The 13,818-nt window shown below is 45.7% G+C and overlaps 1 protein-coding gene across 1 annotated transcript in view; it reads right to left on the reverse strand.

Annotated features, from left to right (window-relative positions):
* Positions 1 to 2,496: 2,496 nt before the first annotated feature.
* cd109 (CD109 molecule) overlaps positions 2,497 to 13,818 on the reverse strand; it is a 490,209-nt gene continuing 478,887 nt past the window's right edge. Inside the window, exons 30-33 of the mRNA XM_069930693.1 lie at positions 11,365 to 11,507; positions 8,421 to 8,577; positions 6,136 to 6,238; positions 2,497 to 2,842 (exon numbers count right to left, since the gene is read on the reverse strand). Of these exons, the coding sequence (XP_069786794.1) occupies positions 2,649 to 2,842; positions 6,136 to 6,238; positions 8,421 to 8,577; positions 11,365 to 11,507 (597 nt within the window). The 3' untranslated portion in view covers positions 2,497 to 2,648. The remainder of the gene's footprint in view (positions 2,843 to 6,135; positions 6,239 to 8,420; positions 8,578 to 11,364; positions 11,508 to 13,818) is intronic.

Below are 13,818 nucleotides of genomic sequence, written 5' to 3' on the forward strand. Positions count from 1 at the left end.
GTGGACACACATCTTCTCACTTGTCAGGAAGGAGACACGATGACTGCATTTCCGGAGAAGACTGAAGCGGGCAAGGCTACCGGACACCGTCCTGTCAACCTAGCATAAGAGCTCTTTGAGAGCGTCCTGGCTGGCTGTATCATAGTGTGGTACGGTCACTGTAGATCATCAGATCCAAGGCCGATCCACAGGACCAGAAAATCTGTGATGACCCCTTACCATCCTGCACACGACAACTCCCAGCTACTTCCACAGGGAAGTATCAGAGCTAGAACCACCCAGCTGAGGAAGTTTCTTCCCATGGGCAGTGAGATGGCTAAAGGAATGTCAAACTGCTTAAACAACTGACTATAAATATTAATAATATCTATTTTAAGATATGTCTATTCTCTGGGTTCCGTGTATATGTATCATTTATAAGTATGTTATGTTTGCACCATTGACGTTGTTCCGTCAGCTTGTTCAGATGCAACTGGATGGAAACTTGAACTTAAACGAGTTCCTCGTTGTCACCATCTACTCTTCAGGCTATGTCCCCCCAATTCTAGTCTCACCCATTAGTGGAAACAACTTTCCTGCTTCTATCTTAACCATCCCTTTTCATACACTCGGTTGGCATAGCGGTTAGCGCAACGTCTTTACAGCATTAGTGATTGGGCCCAGGGTTTGAATCCCACATTGTCTGTAAGGAGTTTGTACATCCTCCCCAGGTCTGTCTGGGTTTTCCCTGGGGGGGGGGGGGGCTCCGGTTTCCTCACATCTTTCAAAACGTACTGGGGGTGTCGGTTCATTGGGTGTAAATTGGGTGACACTGTCTCATGGGCCTAAATGGCCTGTTACTGTGCTGTGTGGCTAAATTTAAATTTAAACGTTTTATGTTTCTATGATCCACTCTCATTCTTCTGAATTTCAGGAAGTATAATACGAGATATTTCCATCTCTGCTGTACATACATTGGTCTGTTAGGCTTAATCAATTTTCTGTGATTTTATTTAACTAAACTGCTGGGGTTTGCTGCAGAACAGAGAGATCCAGAGGTAGAAGTACTTAGTCCTCTAAAAGTAGTGGCATAGGTAGACAGGGTGGTGAAGATGGTGTTTGCCATGCTTGCATTGAGTACAGGAGTTGGGATGTTATGTTACTGTTGTACCTTGGAGAGACCACACCTTGAGTATTGGGTCAGAGTTCTGATCATCCCACTATTCTGGAGATGGTTGTGACAGAGTATATTCCAAGTGAAACATTAGATAGCCAGCCCTCTCCTCTTGCATGAACCACAAGTGCTGTGACCAGGCCGTCTTCCAAATGGGACTTTCCACAAGCTTGTCAACTTTTCCTGTTCCAGTCCCAGTTGCTGTTGTTGGTTGTAACACTGTAGAAGTGATCTCTGTGTATGTCTCTCTCTCTCTCTCACACACACACACACACACACACACACACACACACACACACACACACACACACACACAGAAAGCCTGATTGCCTCTCTCTGCTTGCAAAACCACATGACCCTCTTAGAACAGGATTTCCAAAGGAAATCAGATTGACGATATTATGGGGTGATGACAGGTAAAGTGTGCGTGTGGGTGTGAGAGAGATAGAGAGAAGGTGAGGAGAGGGTGAAGGAGAAGGAGAAGAGGGTGAGGGAGAGGAAGAGGGGGAGGAGGGAATGAGATTATCATCTCCAGAGTGGCAACAAAGGCATAATGGGCCAGATGATCTCCTTCTTTGCTCAAAGCCTCTGTGATCCTTGCTTTTGCAGAATACCACAACATCTGGAGTATGTCACCAGGTGGTAAAGCTCTTGAGGCACTTGGTTACCCGTAAACAACATGTTCCTCATGGGCACACGTATGTATCTCAAAATGTGCACTGAGTCAGTGGTGAATGTGGACCTCTACTCCAGCTGTAAAATGAAGGGGATTTCTTAATGGTAGCACAATTAACTGCAGGCACAGATCGACTGGAACTCTCCTCTTCTGCTCCATGCACCTCACCACTTCACCTCCTCCAGCCAACCTCTGGATATCATTTAATCACAATCTCTCTCTCTCTCACACACACACACACACACACACACACACACATAATCAGATTCACAATCTCTCACACACACACACACATTCAAGTACATGCACAGACACGCACATGCTCACACACACACCATCACATAGGCACACCATGAATCCACACATACACCAAGCTTCCCTCGGTGAACTTTGAAACACATCGTGCTTCGAGAAGGATAGAACACCTTGAAGGCCGATCCAGAGGTTGCTCTTGTGGTTGCGGTGTTGCTATACCTCAACCTCTAGGCCATTGGACCCCTCCCCCCTGTCACTTCCTCTCAAATCCAGAACTCAAGGTGGCACATCAGAAACTTGAACACAACCAAATGCCTGCTGTGGTGCTGGTTCGTTGTTGGAGCAGAAAGATTTTGGGGGGGGGAAAGAAACTACATTATCTCCACCAATAAACAAGACGTGGACGAGAAAGTGAGCAAGGATTCTTTTTTGAAAGGATACAGTAGTCACTATGCCTGATTCCAATATATTTTGGCATGAAAATACATCTCCCACCCTCTTCAAACAAAACACTCAATTATTTCCCCAGGAACAGAAACTCTACAATTGAATTGGAGCATGTAATTAAGTCAAGCTGAGGTAAATGCTAACAAGGCAGAGTAAGAGAGCGGCTTGGCCTCCTTCCGATGGCAGAGGAGCAATGCTGGCTGTCACGGAGTTGTACTTGGAAAGACAAAGGGTGCAATCAGAACGGCAGAAGGTACAGAAATCAGTGTCGGACATCACCTTCGAGTTGTACGTCCTGAATGCTCGTGTACCTGTGTGTGGGACAAAGGACAGAGGTTCAGTTTATTCCTTCAAAGTTCCTTTCATTGCCCTGTAATAATGCAATGGGCGGCACAGTAGGCAAGGCAGACAGCACAATGCTGTTACAGTGCCAGGCATTTGGGGTTTGAACCCCGAGCTGTCTGTAAGGAGTTTGTCTCCCCACGGCTGTGTGAGTTTTCCCCTGGGGGCTCCGGTTTCCTCCCACTGTTTTAAACGTACCAGGGGTGTAAATTGGGCAGCTCAAACTCATGGATTGAAATGTTACCATGTTGTATGGCTAAATTTTTTTTAAAATAAATTAAATTTAAACCCCCTGGTAGCTGGAACCTAGTTGCCAGATAAGTGCATTTTCCGGTTGCTTGAGATTTATGTTTGCAATGCCTAACTAATACACCAACACTGTACTTACACTGAACAAACTTCACTCTCATGAATATGTAAATTTTAAAGCATTTTATTTTCAGTCACGTTCTTTGAAAACATTTAACCGTCGCTGCATCGACAGGTTCCTCCCCCTCCACGGAGCCACCCGTAGGATGAACAATAACATTACAGGTAAATAACCTCCACAAGTTTACAGATAAAACGCCTTTGACTGGAATTTGGTGCAACCACTGTAGGTATGTATGCACTTTATGGTCTGGCCCGCCCCCAGAACCTTTGACTCCTCCCTCCCAGAAATCCCTATAAACCAATGGTTCTCAACCTTTACCTTCCCACTCACATCCCACTTTAAGTAATCCCTCGGCCATCGATGCTCTGTGATTAGTAAGGGATTGCTTAAAGTGGGATGAGGGTGGGAAGGGAAGGTTGAGAACCACCGATCTAGACCCAATTGTTATTTTGCTTGATTAAAATTGTAAATGGCCCATTTCCTTTGGAGTTCTGGAACGGTGCACATTACGAGTCAATTAGGGACGATTAAAACAGTGGTTTTTATTAGAGCCTGTAACCTCCCTTACTCAGTTCAGGATATCAGGGAGCTGTCATGGAGCTGCTCAGTCTGTGTCGAGTGTAAACCCCAATTCTATCAGCCAGGCAAAACCTGCCTCATCAAAGCCACCCGCTTCTTCGAGCAGCTGATTATGGATTTCAAGGGTCCCCTCCCATCCACCAACAGGAACATATACTTCCTAAATATCACTGACGAATACTCCCGCTTCCCCTTCGCCATCCCCTGTCTGGCCATGTCCATGATCACAGTCATAAAGGTACTACGTAGCATATTCACTTTGTTCAGATACCCCTGCTATATCTATAGTGACTGGGGATCTTTGTTTATGAATGAGGAGCTGTGCAAGATGCCACAAGACCAACTCTCTGCTCGAAAAGATTAACCTCCTCCACGCAAACTCCCAATATGCTTGCGTGGAAGACCAGGATGGGCGACAGGACACGGTTTCCATTTGAGACCTGGCACATGCAGGGGACCCCTCGACCAACCAATCACCATTCTGTCACGGTAACCCTGGCCAACTGGCCCCACTACCGGTGCCCGACGCAGTGCCCCAACCCCAGACCAAAAAACCCCCATGGTCAATGTCCTACTAACCCGCCCCCCCCCCCCTCCCCCCGTCCTCAGCCACAGTCTGTCATGCCAGATGCTGCCCGGGTACCAGCAGCTGAACCACAGTAAACCTTACGCGGTTGCAGCGACAGACGAGACCACCGGACAGGGTGAACCTGTAACAAACGTTGAAGCTCTTCACCCTGCCGGAATTTGTTTCAAAAGAAGGAATGAATGTGGCACAACCACTGTATTATATGTATTGTGCCCCCTAACCTGTGACTCCTCTCTCCCGGAAATCCCTATAAAGGCTGTCATGCCCAAACCCCTCCCTCAGTACCTGCCTTGGAACCAGGCAGCAACATGTGAGATTGCTGATGTCTTAAGGTGATTAAAGCCTATTAATCACAACTCTCTGTCTAATGTGATTGATTGATAGCACCACCATGGGGCTACTCTTCCTAAACAGGGATAAGAAGACACTTTAAAGCCCCTTTTCCACTGGCACCCTGTCTCAGGAATTAACTGTGGAAAAAGAAAACTGTCTGAATGCTGGAGTCAAATGACATCATTTCACAGCGGGGATTAACCACCTCTGCCCCTTCGCATACCCCTGGCATTTGCCAACGCTGGTTTGGTGATGAAAGGGGCTGCAGTTCCCAGCTGAAGGTAGAACACTCCTATCCCCCGGGGACGAGTTGTGTTCAGTGGTAAAGCAATAAGTGTCCCAGTTAAGGGTGACCCAGTGGAAACAGCACAAAGGGCTTCCTATCCTGGGATATGGCCATTTAATGGGAATGCCCATGGGAAAAGGGGGTAAAGAGTCATCCTAACGGCGAGCGGCATCAACCAGCTCTTCATCCTGGGCGACGCCATTGCTGTTTTGCACTTTATTCAAACCGAGGCCCTCCACGGGCTGAATATTTGCTCCCACCAAAGTGTTACTTCAGAGAACACTTACTTTTACAATTTTTGATTTACGTATTTTTTACCTATTATTTTATTCTTACTTTAAAAAAATATATTTTCCTCAATTTTGTTTGGGCCTGTTGCTTGAGTCTGCCAACTGATGGAATTCCAGATACCAGGGGCATTACTGTACGTTAAAAATGTACCATACATCATACGCTTTAACTTCTGCCTGCTGTAAACTTCGCCATGAGCCCGGCGCCCCTACCAGTAGGAGGGAGGTAAAAGAGGGTCTCGTTGCCTCCAGCACTCCCGCAGCCTCTGCAGCCGCACAGATGCCTGTTCAATTGATCGGCCACCTGAGCTCACTGCAGCTGGCACAGTGAGAAGGGTTCTTTCACCAGCTGTCTGACGATGAAGCAAGGCCAGCAGGAGAGCTCTGCTGTGAGGCTCATTCAGAAGTCTGATGGTTGCAGGGAAGAAAGCCTCTTGCAACCTGTTGGTATACAATTTCACCCTTAAGTCTTCTCCCTCATGGGAGGAGGGAGAAGGGGGTGTGTCCAAGGTATTGATGGAATCTTCCAGTACATTGTCTGCCTTTCTTAGGCTGCGAGAAGGAAAAGTTATGGTTAGAGGTTAAGGGCCAGAGGTCAGGTGGAGATTTAGAGTTGATGTAGGTTGGGGTGACAGGATTGTGAAGAGAGGCTGACGGTGAAAGGGTTAGATTTAAACAGACTGGGCACCGCGAAGACGTTCTCAAGCTGAGAAGTCCAGAACCAAGAGTCATCGGCTCAGAATATGTGTTAGGTCATTTAGAAATGAGTTCTAAAGTTCACCCCAAAGCAGGTAAACAAATAAATACCTTACCTGGCTCGTAATATTCAAAGATGCTCACGACAGCATCCTGGGAATTAGCAACTTTGGAATCTCTTGTAACTGGGATGGTCACACAGACCTTAGTCTGATTTAACTGTTAACAAAGAAAGGATAACCCTTTAGAAATACTGGTAAATGTTGCAACACATATTTTTCTGCTTCCCCAGAAAGGCAAGGAACACGTTGACCGAGGGAATTCTTGTCTGACGCATTGAGTAACACATAAATCAAAGAACTTCAAAAACAATCGCCACTCGATGACAATGTGCAGTGTGGAAAGATTCTGGTTGGTTGGGTGCTACACAGTCTCACGGAGAATTAAAAGAGCAGAGAATCTGTTTTCGTGAGGTTGGTTAAGGAACATCAGAAGAATTGCCTTGTGATTTGTCACAAGATGGAAATTCTTTCATGGCACACACCATGTCTGCGTCTACTCCCATTTCTGAAATCTGTTTCCAATCAAGTCAATAGATCAGAGATTTGGAAGTATATAATACAATTGGCAACTGCTATGTTGCAAAGTTAATGCACATGTCAGAAGACAAAACTCTTCCCCTGATGTCCAATCGAGAATCTCCGTTGGACCCATTGAAGCTTACAGCATTCTTTTTCGGATTCGACGGGCTGGGTGCCGCAAAGACGTTCTCTGGCTAAGCAGTCCGGGAGCAAGAGTCATCGGCTCAGAGAATGTGCTAGGTCATTTAGGAATGAGTTCAGGTTCAAGTTCACATTGATTGCCAAGCTGAAATGATAATGTTTGTTTTGTGAAGAGTTCAGCTCAATATCCCATGCATTGCACGGCAGCTAAGATACAGTACAGAGTGACAGAGAGAGAACTGTTACAGAGTTAAGGCAACATCTATAAATTTAAACCTGCTATTTGAGCATACAGGTTCCATATAACATAACATAACAATTACAGCACGGAAACAGGCCATTAGGCCCTTCTAGTCCGCACCGAACCAAACACCCCTTTCTAGTCCCACCTCCCTGCACAATGCCCATAACCCTCCATCTTAGAAAAATATCTATAGAAAAATAGAATATTTACCTCTCAGATTGTACAGATTTATTTTCCTAACTTTGAATTTTAGCTTGCCATCTTCCTAAGGTTAAAGAAAGCTCCGATTTCCAAGTAACACCAACACATTTTCTCACTATTACCAGAGCTAACTTAACAAATCTTAATTGAGAATCTGATAAATCTACTTTCCAAAATTTCCCATCAAAAATAATTCAGGATTTAAATGGAAAGACAACACAAGTTACTTGTTGCAAAAAGTTACTGCTAGAAATCAAAAATGGTTTAACCTTTGAACAAGACCAAGTTGAATGTAAAAATGTTCCAGTCTCGTCACCACAGTAGGTTTTAAATTTATAAATAATTCCTTTGATTCCTCCGGTTTCTTTCTGGGTAGGTAGGGGTCTTTGGGAGGGAGTGGGGGTGGGAGGGTGTTTTTGCTAGTTTTACTTTATATATAAATTTAACATCTATTAATCATTTTCTTTGTATCTATTTTAAGGTATGAAAACCACATCTATGCATGTGTTTATTATAAATAAAGTATTTTTAAAAAGAGTTAAGGCAACATTGTTTTACTATTCTGAGGATCATTCAAGAGCCTGATAACAACGGGAAGAAAATTCCCTTTAGCCTAGTGGGGCATGATCTCCCTCATGTGGCAGGAGAGAGATAAAGAGAGTGTAGCCAGAGCGGGACCCATCTTTTAATGTGTTGGCTGCTTTCCCAAGGCAGTGGGAAGAGCAGACAGAGTTGATGGAGGGGAGGGGGTGGGGTTGATGGAGGGGAAGGGGTGGGGTTGATGGAGTTGATTGGAAGAGGAGGGTGGTGTATGATGGCCTCAGAGGGTACACTACCCTCTGCAATTTCTCAAGGTCTTCGGTGGAGCAGTTCCCGTCCCATGCACTGACGCAATCTGACAGGATGGTGCTTCTGTGGAAGCTGATGAGAGATGGTGGTGAAATCACATAGTCCAGATGGGGTGGGCTCACTAACATATGATGAAGGTAGTGAAAGGCTCAAATGATCACCTGAACCTATTTGATTTATAGATGTCAGCAATGAATACTTGGGGAGCTTGTCCATGGGAGATATAAAGAGGTGACTGGCCTCTGTGGACACAACTGCGTATTCAGGGGCAGGTCGTCTGGGGAGAACACAGTGATACCCCTTCGATTTATGCGTAATTCTCCTCCCACAATGTGGGCATGGGAAAATTCCTGCTCCTCGCATATCCATGCTTACCCAGACTCACCGAATCAAAATACAGGCTGACTGCACCATCTTCAAATTCCACGCTTTTGACCAGGTTATTGGTTTGAATGCCCTCAATTTCTGGGACAAAACCGCTGAGCATACCAACTTCCATCAGGACCATTCCTGTGCTTGAGCTCTTCCTCTCGCCTCGAAACCTTCAACAGCGGAAGAAAGACAGCTCAGTTTGAGAATGTTTCAACCTATCCCAACTTTCAATCTCACCACTGCCGCCATTCCTTCAGGAACTCTCTATCTCTCTCCCTCTCCCTCTCACATCTATTCTCTCACTCTCTCTCTTTCTCTCCATCCTCCCTCTTTGTGGTCTTCCCTCACTCTCGTCCTCTGTATCTCCCTCCTTTTTTCGGACTACCCTCCCTTTCCCCCTTTCTCCTTCCCATCTCTCTCTCTCTCTCCACCCGACCCTATTGTCTCTCTCCACTCATTTCCATTCCCTTCACACTGATCAACCATGATTACCAGGTCTCTACGTCTCCCATTTATTTCTAATGGAGGTTTATGAAATTGTGAGGAGGATGGATATCACGGTTGGTCACAGACTCTTATCCAGGATAATGGAGTCTCCAGGCAGCACTGTATTCGAACCCCAATCCTGATCACTGGTGGGGTAACAGCATTGCGATAAATGCTACGCTAACCGTGCCTCCCTAAACTAACCCTTCCCTACCTCACACCCATAACCCTCCATTTTCATGTGCCAAAGAGTCTTTTGAATTTCACTGTTGTACCAGCCTCCACCACTACCCCTGGGAGTTCATTCCAGGCACCTGTGACTCTCGGTATCAAAAAACCTACCCTTATATCTCCCCTAACTCTCTCCCCTCACCTAAAACAGGTATTGGCCATTGCTGCCCTGGGAAAACAGTGCTGGTTGTCCACCTAGTCATGCCGCTTGTAATCTTATAGATCTCCACTAAGTCATTAAGTGCTAAAAAATAATGTCTGTATTAAAAAATGTGGATTGTAAAGCTTCCAGCTTAACAGCAACCTTCACACCACTTTCAGAATGTTTCAGTGCGAGGTGGAGCATTTTGGAAAGACAACCCAGAAGGCTGAGTACAGGGTTAATGGTCGATTTCTTAGGAGTGTAGATGAGCCGAGAGACCTTAGGGGTCCAAAACCATGTGTCCCTCATTAATAAGGGGGTTGAGTTCAAGAGTTGAGAGGTCATGTTGCAACTCCACAAAACTCTAGTGTGACCACACTTGGAATATTGTGTTCAGTTCTGGTCACCTCATTATAGGAAGGATGTGGAAGCTCTGGAGAGGTGATTTACCAGGATGTGACCTGGATTGGAAAATATGTCATGAATCAGGGTTAGCGGAGCTGGGACTTTTCCCTTTGGAGCATAGAAGGATGAGAGGAGACTTAATAGAGGTCTAGAATAATCTGAGAGGCATAGATAGGGTGGATGGCCAGCGCCTTGTTCCCAGGAAAGGAATAGCAAACACCAGAGGAGATGTGTACAAAGAGAAGGGAGGGAAGTTTAAGGGTAATTTTTTTTTAAGCAGAGATTTATGGGAGCTTGGAATACCTTAACACAGCTGGAAACATTAGGGGCATTTAAGGAGATTCTTAAACAGGCACATGGATGGAAGAAAAATAGAGGGTTATAGGGCAGGGAGGATTTTTTTAAGGAATATATGGGTGTCGGCACAACATCGAGGGCCAAAGGACCTGTACTGTGCTGTAGCATGTTACATATTCAATGTAACACTTGGAGCCTTAAAAATGCCCCTGCATTCATTCTTGTAATGCAGTCATCGGTCCTCTTGCCACGCCACCCGCTGCACGTGGGCATGGCAGTTTGCTGCAATAACCATTTGCAATGCAGCCCATTGTACAAGCATTAAAACTTGCTGCACTCTTGCAACCTGCTGCACAATTAGTGGAAGCATTTTTCTGTTTGTTAATTTGTTGGAACTTTAATCTTAGGAGAAAAAAAAAATTATTCAAATAATTTTTATTCTGAAAAGTTTAATAGGAGCTGAATATTCACCCTAACCCTCTTCAATTGCCGACATTTTAAACAAATCAAGGACCCGGCTACCCTACTGAATTGAAACAGGATCTTCGGCCCATCTAGTCTGTGCCGAACTATTCTTCTGCCTAGCCCCACTGACCCACACCCGGGTCATACCCCTCCCATCCGTGTACCTGCCCCAGTTTTTCTTAGAAGTCAAAATTGAGCCCACACTCCCGCCACTTTTGGTGTGAGGATGCTCCCCCTAAATGATCCCTTTAAACGTTTCCCCATTTGCCTCTTGCCCTCGAGTTCGTCTCTCATCACCTCACCTCAGCGGCAAAAGCCTGCTAGACGTTGTAATCGTACCTGCTTTTTGAGCATCTCGCTCCACGCCCGTTGTACGGTCCGACACATGACCGTGTTGAATAGCGGGGCAGGGTTGCGGGGCTATTCCCGGCCCCCATTATATTCCCTTATGCAATCTTCCCATGCCTCGGGGCTAATTTTCACCCACACAAGATCTCAGAAGTTCAGCTGGCTTTTTGAGGTAGGGAGCGCAGCACCAGGATTTACTTGATAACTACCGGGATCATCGTAGAGCATCCCTTCCACCCCGCACACAGCATCTTCCAGCTGCTCCCGTCGGGGAAGAGATACAGGGGGATCAGAGCCAGTGCCACCAGGCTGAGGAACGGCTTCTTCCCACAGGCAACGAGACTGATGACCTGCTCATACAAACCCTCAGGACTCAACTATTAATTTAACAATATTTATTTGGACAAGAGGACGCTGTTTCGTCAGGTTGTACTTGTACAAATGGATGACAAATAAACTTGAACTTCAACCAATCTGGGCACTGCAAGGGGCCAGTGGATTATGACCTTTAGAGCGAGGTTTGCTTACACACTGCACTGACAGAGGATTGCAAAAGGCCGCCCCCCCCCACCAATCCCCTTACCTGGTGCAGGTCTTCAGGGTGATGTGATCGAGGTCCTCTTTCTTGTCCAAAACGTCAACGTCCAAATCAAATGCCTCCTCTGACTCCAGCGATCGTGTTTCCTTTGAAGCAACCTTACTTTCCAGATTGAAGAGAACGTTAAGCTGGAAAAACACAATCCTGCAGCTAAGTTTCTCCTTGGTTAAATTCTGCTGATTGGTACAAGATTCACTCTGCCCACCACAATGCCTGCCTCACGCTCTGGGGTCACCAGATACTGACTGGGGGCCTATCTTGTGGAATCCAAGTTCAAGTTTATCGTCGCACGCGGAGGTTGTTTTGCGGGCATCCAACTAGATAGCCCAGAGTACCACAGGTAGACACATGCATAAGTGCAGAGTTACAAAGAGGAATCAGATGGCAGAGAAAAAAGAATCAGAATTACAATTTATTGTCACGAAAGCTCTCCGCCTGTTCCCCATGAACATTAATTCCCCTCAAAAATTTATCTGTCTGCGTCTTAAATAATTTTAATGATCCAGCCTCTTGCAGGGGTGACCAACCTTTTGATTTTTAATTTAGGCCTACAGTGCAGTTACAGGTCATTTTGCCCACAAGTCCGTGCCACCCAATTAATCTACACCTCTGGGCTGAAATGGCCTGTTTCTATGCTGTAGGTCTAAATTAAAAATTAAAAAGTTGGCCACCCTTGCTCTATAGCTTCCTTGGGCAGAGAATTCTCCCAATTCACTACTCTCTGGAAGAAACAGATCCTCCTCATCTTCATCTGGTATCAACTCCACTGAACCTTGAGGTGATGTCCCCTAGTTGTAGTCACACCAGCCTGTGGAAAGAACCTCCCCACTTTTATCTTGTATATTCCTTCCCTAATTTTATATCATCCTTCCAAACTCCAATGAGTAAAATCGCAAAAAGGTTCAAACACTCATTAGGTCAGTCAGCATCTATGGAAAAAGAAACTTATTATGGAGATGAAAGTGGTCCCTCCTTGTCTTCACCACTACACCTTCACCTGTCCTAAACCTTCATCCACCAATATGTTTGAGGACAATGGCCTGTGTTTTCCCTCCCCAGTCTGTTGAATGCTCCAATGTTTTCAAATTTGTTTCAGATTTTCACCATCTGCTGCACCTTCTTGATGGTTACAGCTGTTCAGGTATAAAAATATCCTGTTCCCAAATTTGTTTCAGAGTGGAAGTGATTGCAGTTTATTGGGCCACAGAGGGTTTTGGACATTCTGAGGTTTGGAAATGTCAGCTCATTTCAGGCTGAGGGCAAGGCTATGGAGCTCGGGTTGCCGATGGTTTGAGCAGAACTGTGGGACCACTGGAGGTGAATCCATGGACAACTCAGTGTCTCTGAAGGGACTCCCTTTTGCCTTTCTTTGGCTTATTGTTATGGGTACCGGGAAATGCTCATGGTGACTCTGTTTGCTTTACAGCAGGCAAACATTGAAGCATATTACGTATATTACATTTTTATCTATCACCCCATGACAACAAAAGGAATCTTGATACCACTTTAAGGGATAGTATGGTCAGGAGGGACTGAATGGTCATAGTTAACATTGAACGTTACACACAAGCACCACACATGTCACAGCCCAGCATTAATTCGATGGATTGGAAGAACTGAGGGAAGGCTTGTCACAGTCTGTTCCAGAATTCAATGCATTTGCAAGGCAGAACCATGCTGATGCCTGGAGAGGAAACAGTTCTTTGAAAGCAGCTCTTGTAGCCAGCCATTTTTGTGGAATTCAGAGCAAAACATCCTCTGTGAATGACTGGGCCTTTTCGGCAGATTGACCTGTGCCTGGAGGGTCTTTTTGGGAAGCAAAGTGCTTCATTCTGATTGTGACTAACAGTGGAGGTCCCTTGGAGAGACCGCTTCATTTTAAGTGTGACTAACGGTGAAGGTACTCGGAGAGACCGGTGTTAGGGTCTTGGAAGCTTCGTGGCGGCCGCCCAGTTCGAGTCTCACCTACAAAAGGGCCTGGAGCTTGTGTGGATAGGCATTTCTTCAAAGGGAACGCAAGAAGTATTCGTGAGTCTGCGGCAATCACAACTCCAGTCTTCCCATCAGTTCAACATTAATTCTGGGCATCAAGTTTCAACACTGAATTTAAAAGACTGAAGACAGAAGTAACTCTCTAGATTTTAGTGTGAGCACTGCTGTGTGAAGAATTCAGACACCAAGTCCACAGACCTTACAACAGGCTTTATTCAGCTTAAACTTGTACACACCAAGTCTCTGTATCTTTCTGGCTCCACGTGCCCAATTGGTTCCCAAAGGGGCCGGCTTGAGTCTTTATACGGGCCGTTGATTGACAGCTGGCAGGTTGGGCTAACCTCCCAGGTTGTCTACCTGCAGGTACAGTGAATCCCCCTGCAGGAGGTCGGTGGGAGTATCACCACTCTTGGCCTGGACTGTAATGGTTTGGGTATATCTCATTTG

This window comes from Narcine bancroftii, chromosome 4, assembly GCF_036971445.1.
Source record: "Narcine bancroftii isolate sNarBan1 chromosome 4, sNarBan1.hap1, whole genome shotgun sequence".
Classification (NCBI taxonomy): Eukaryota; Metazoa; Chordata; class Chondrichthyes; order Torpediniformes; family Narcinidae; genus Narcine; species Narcine bancroftii.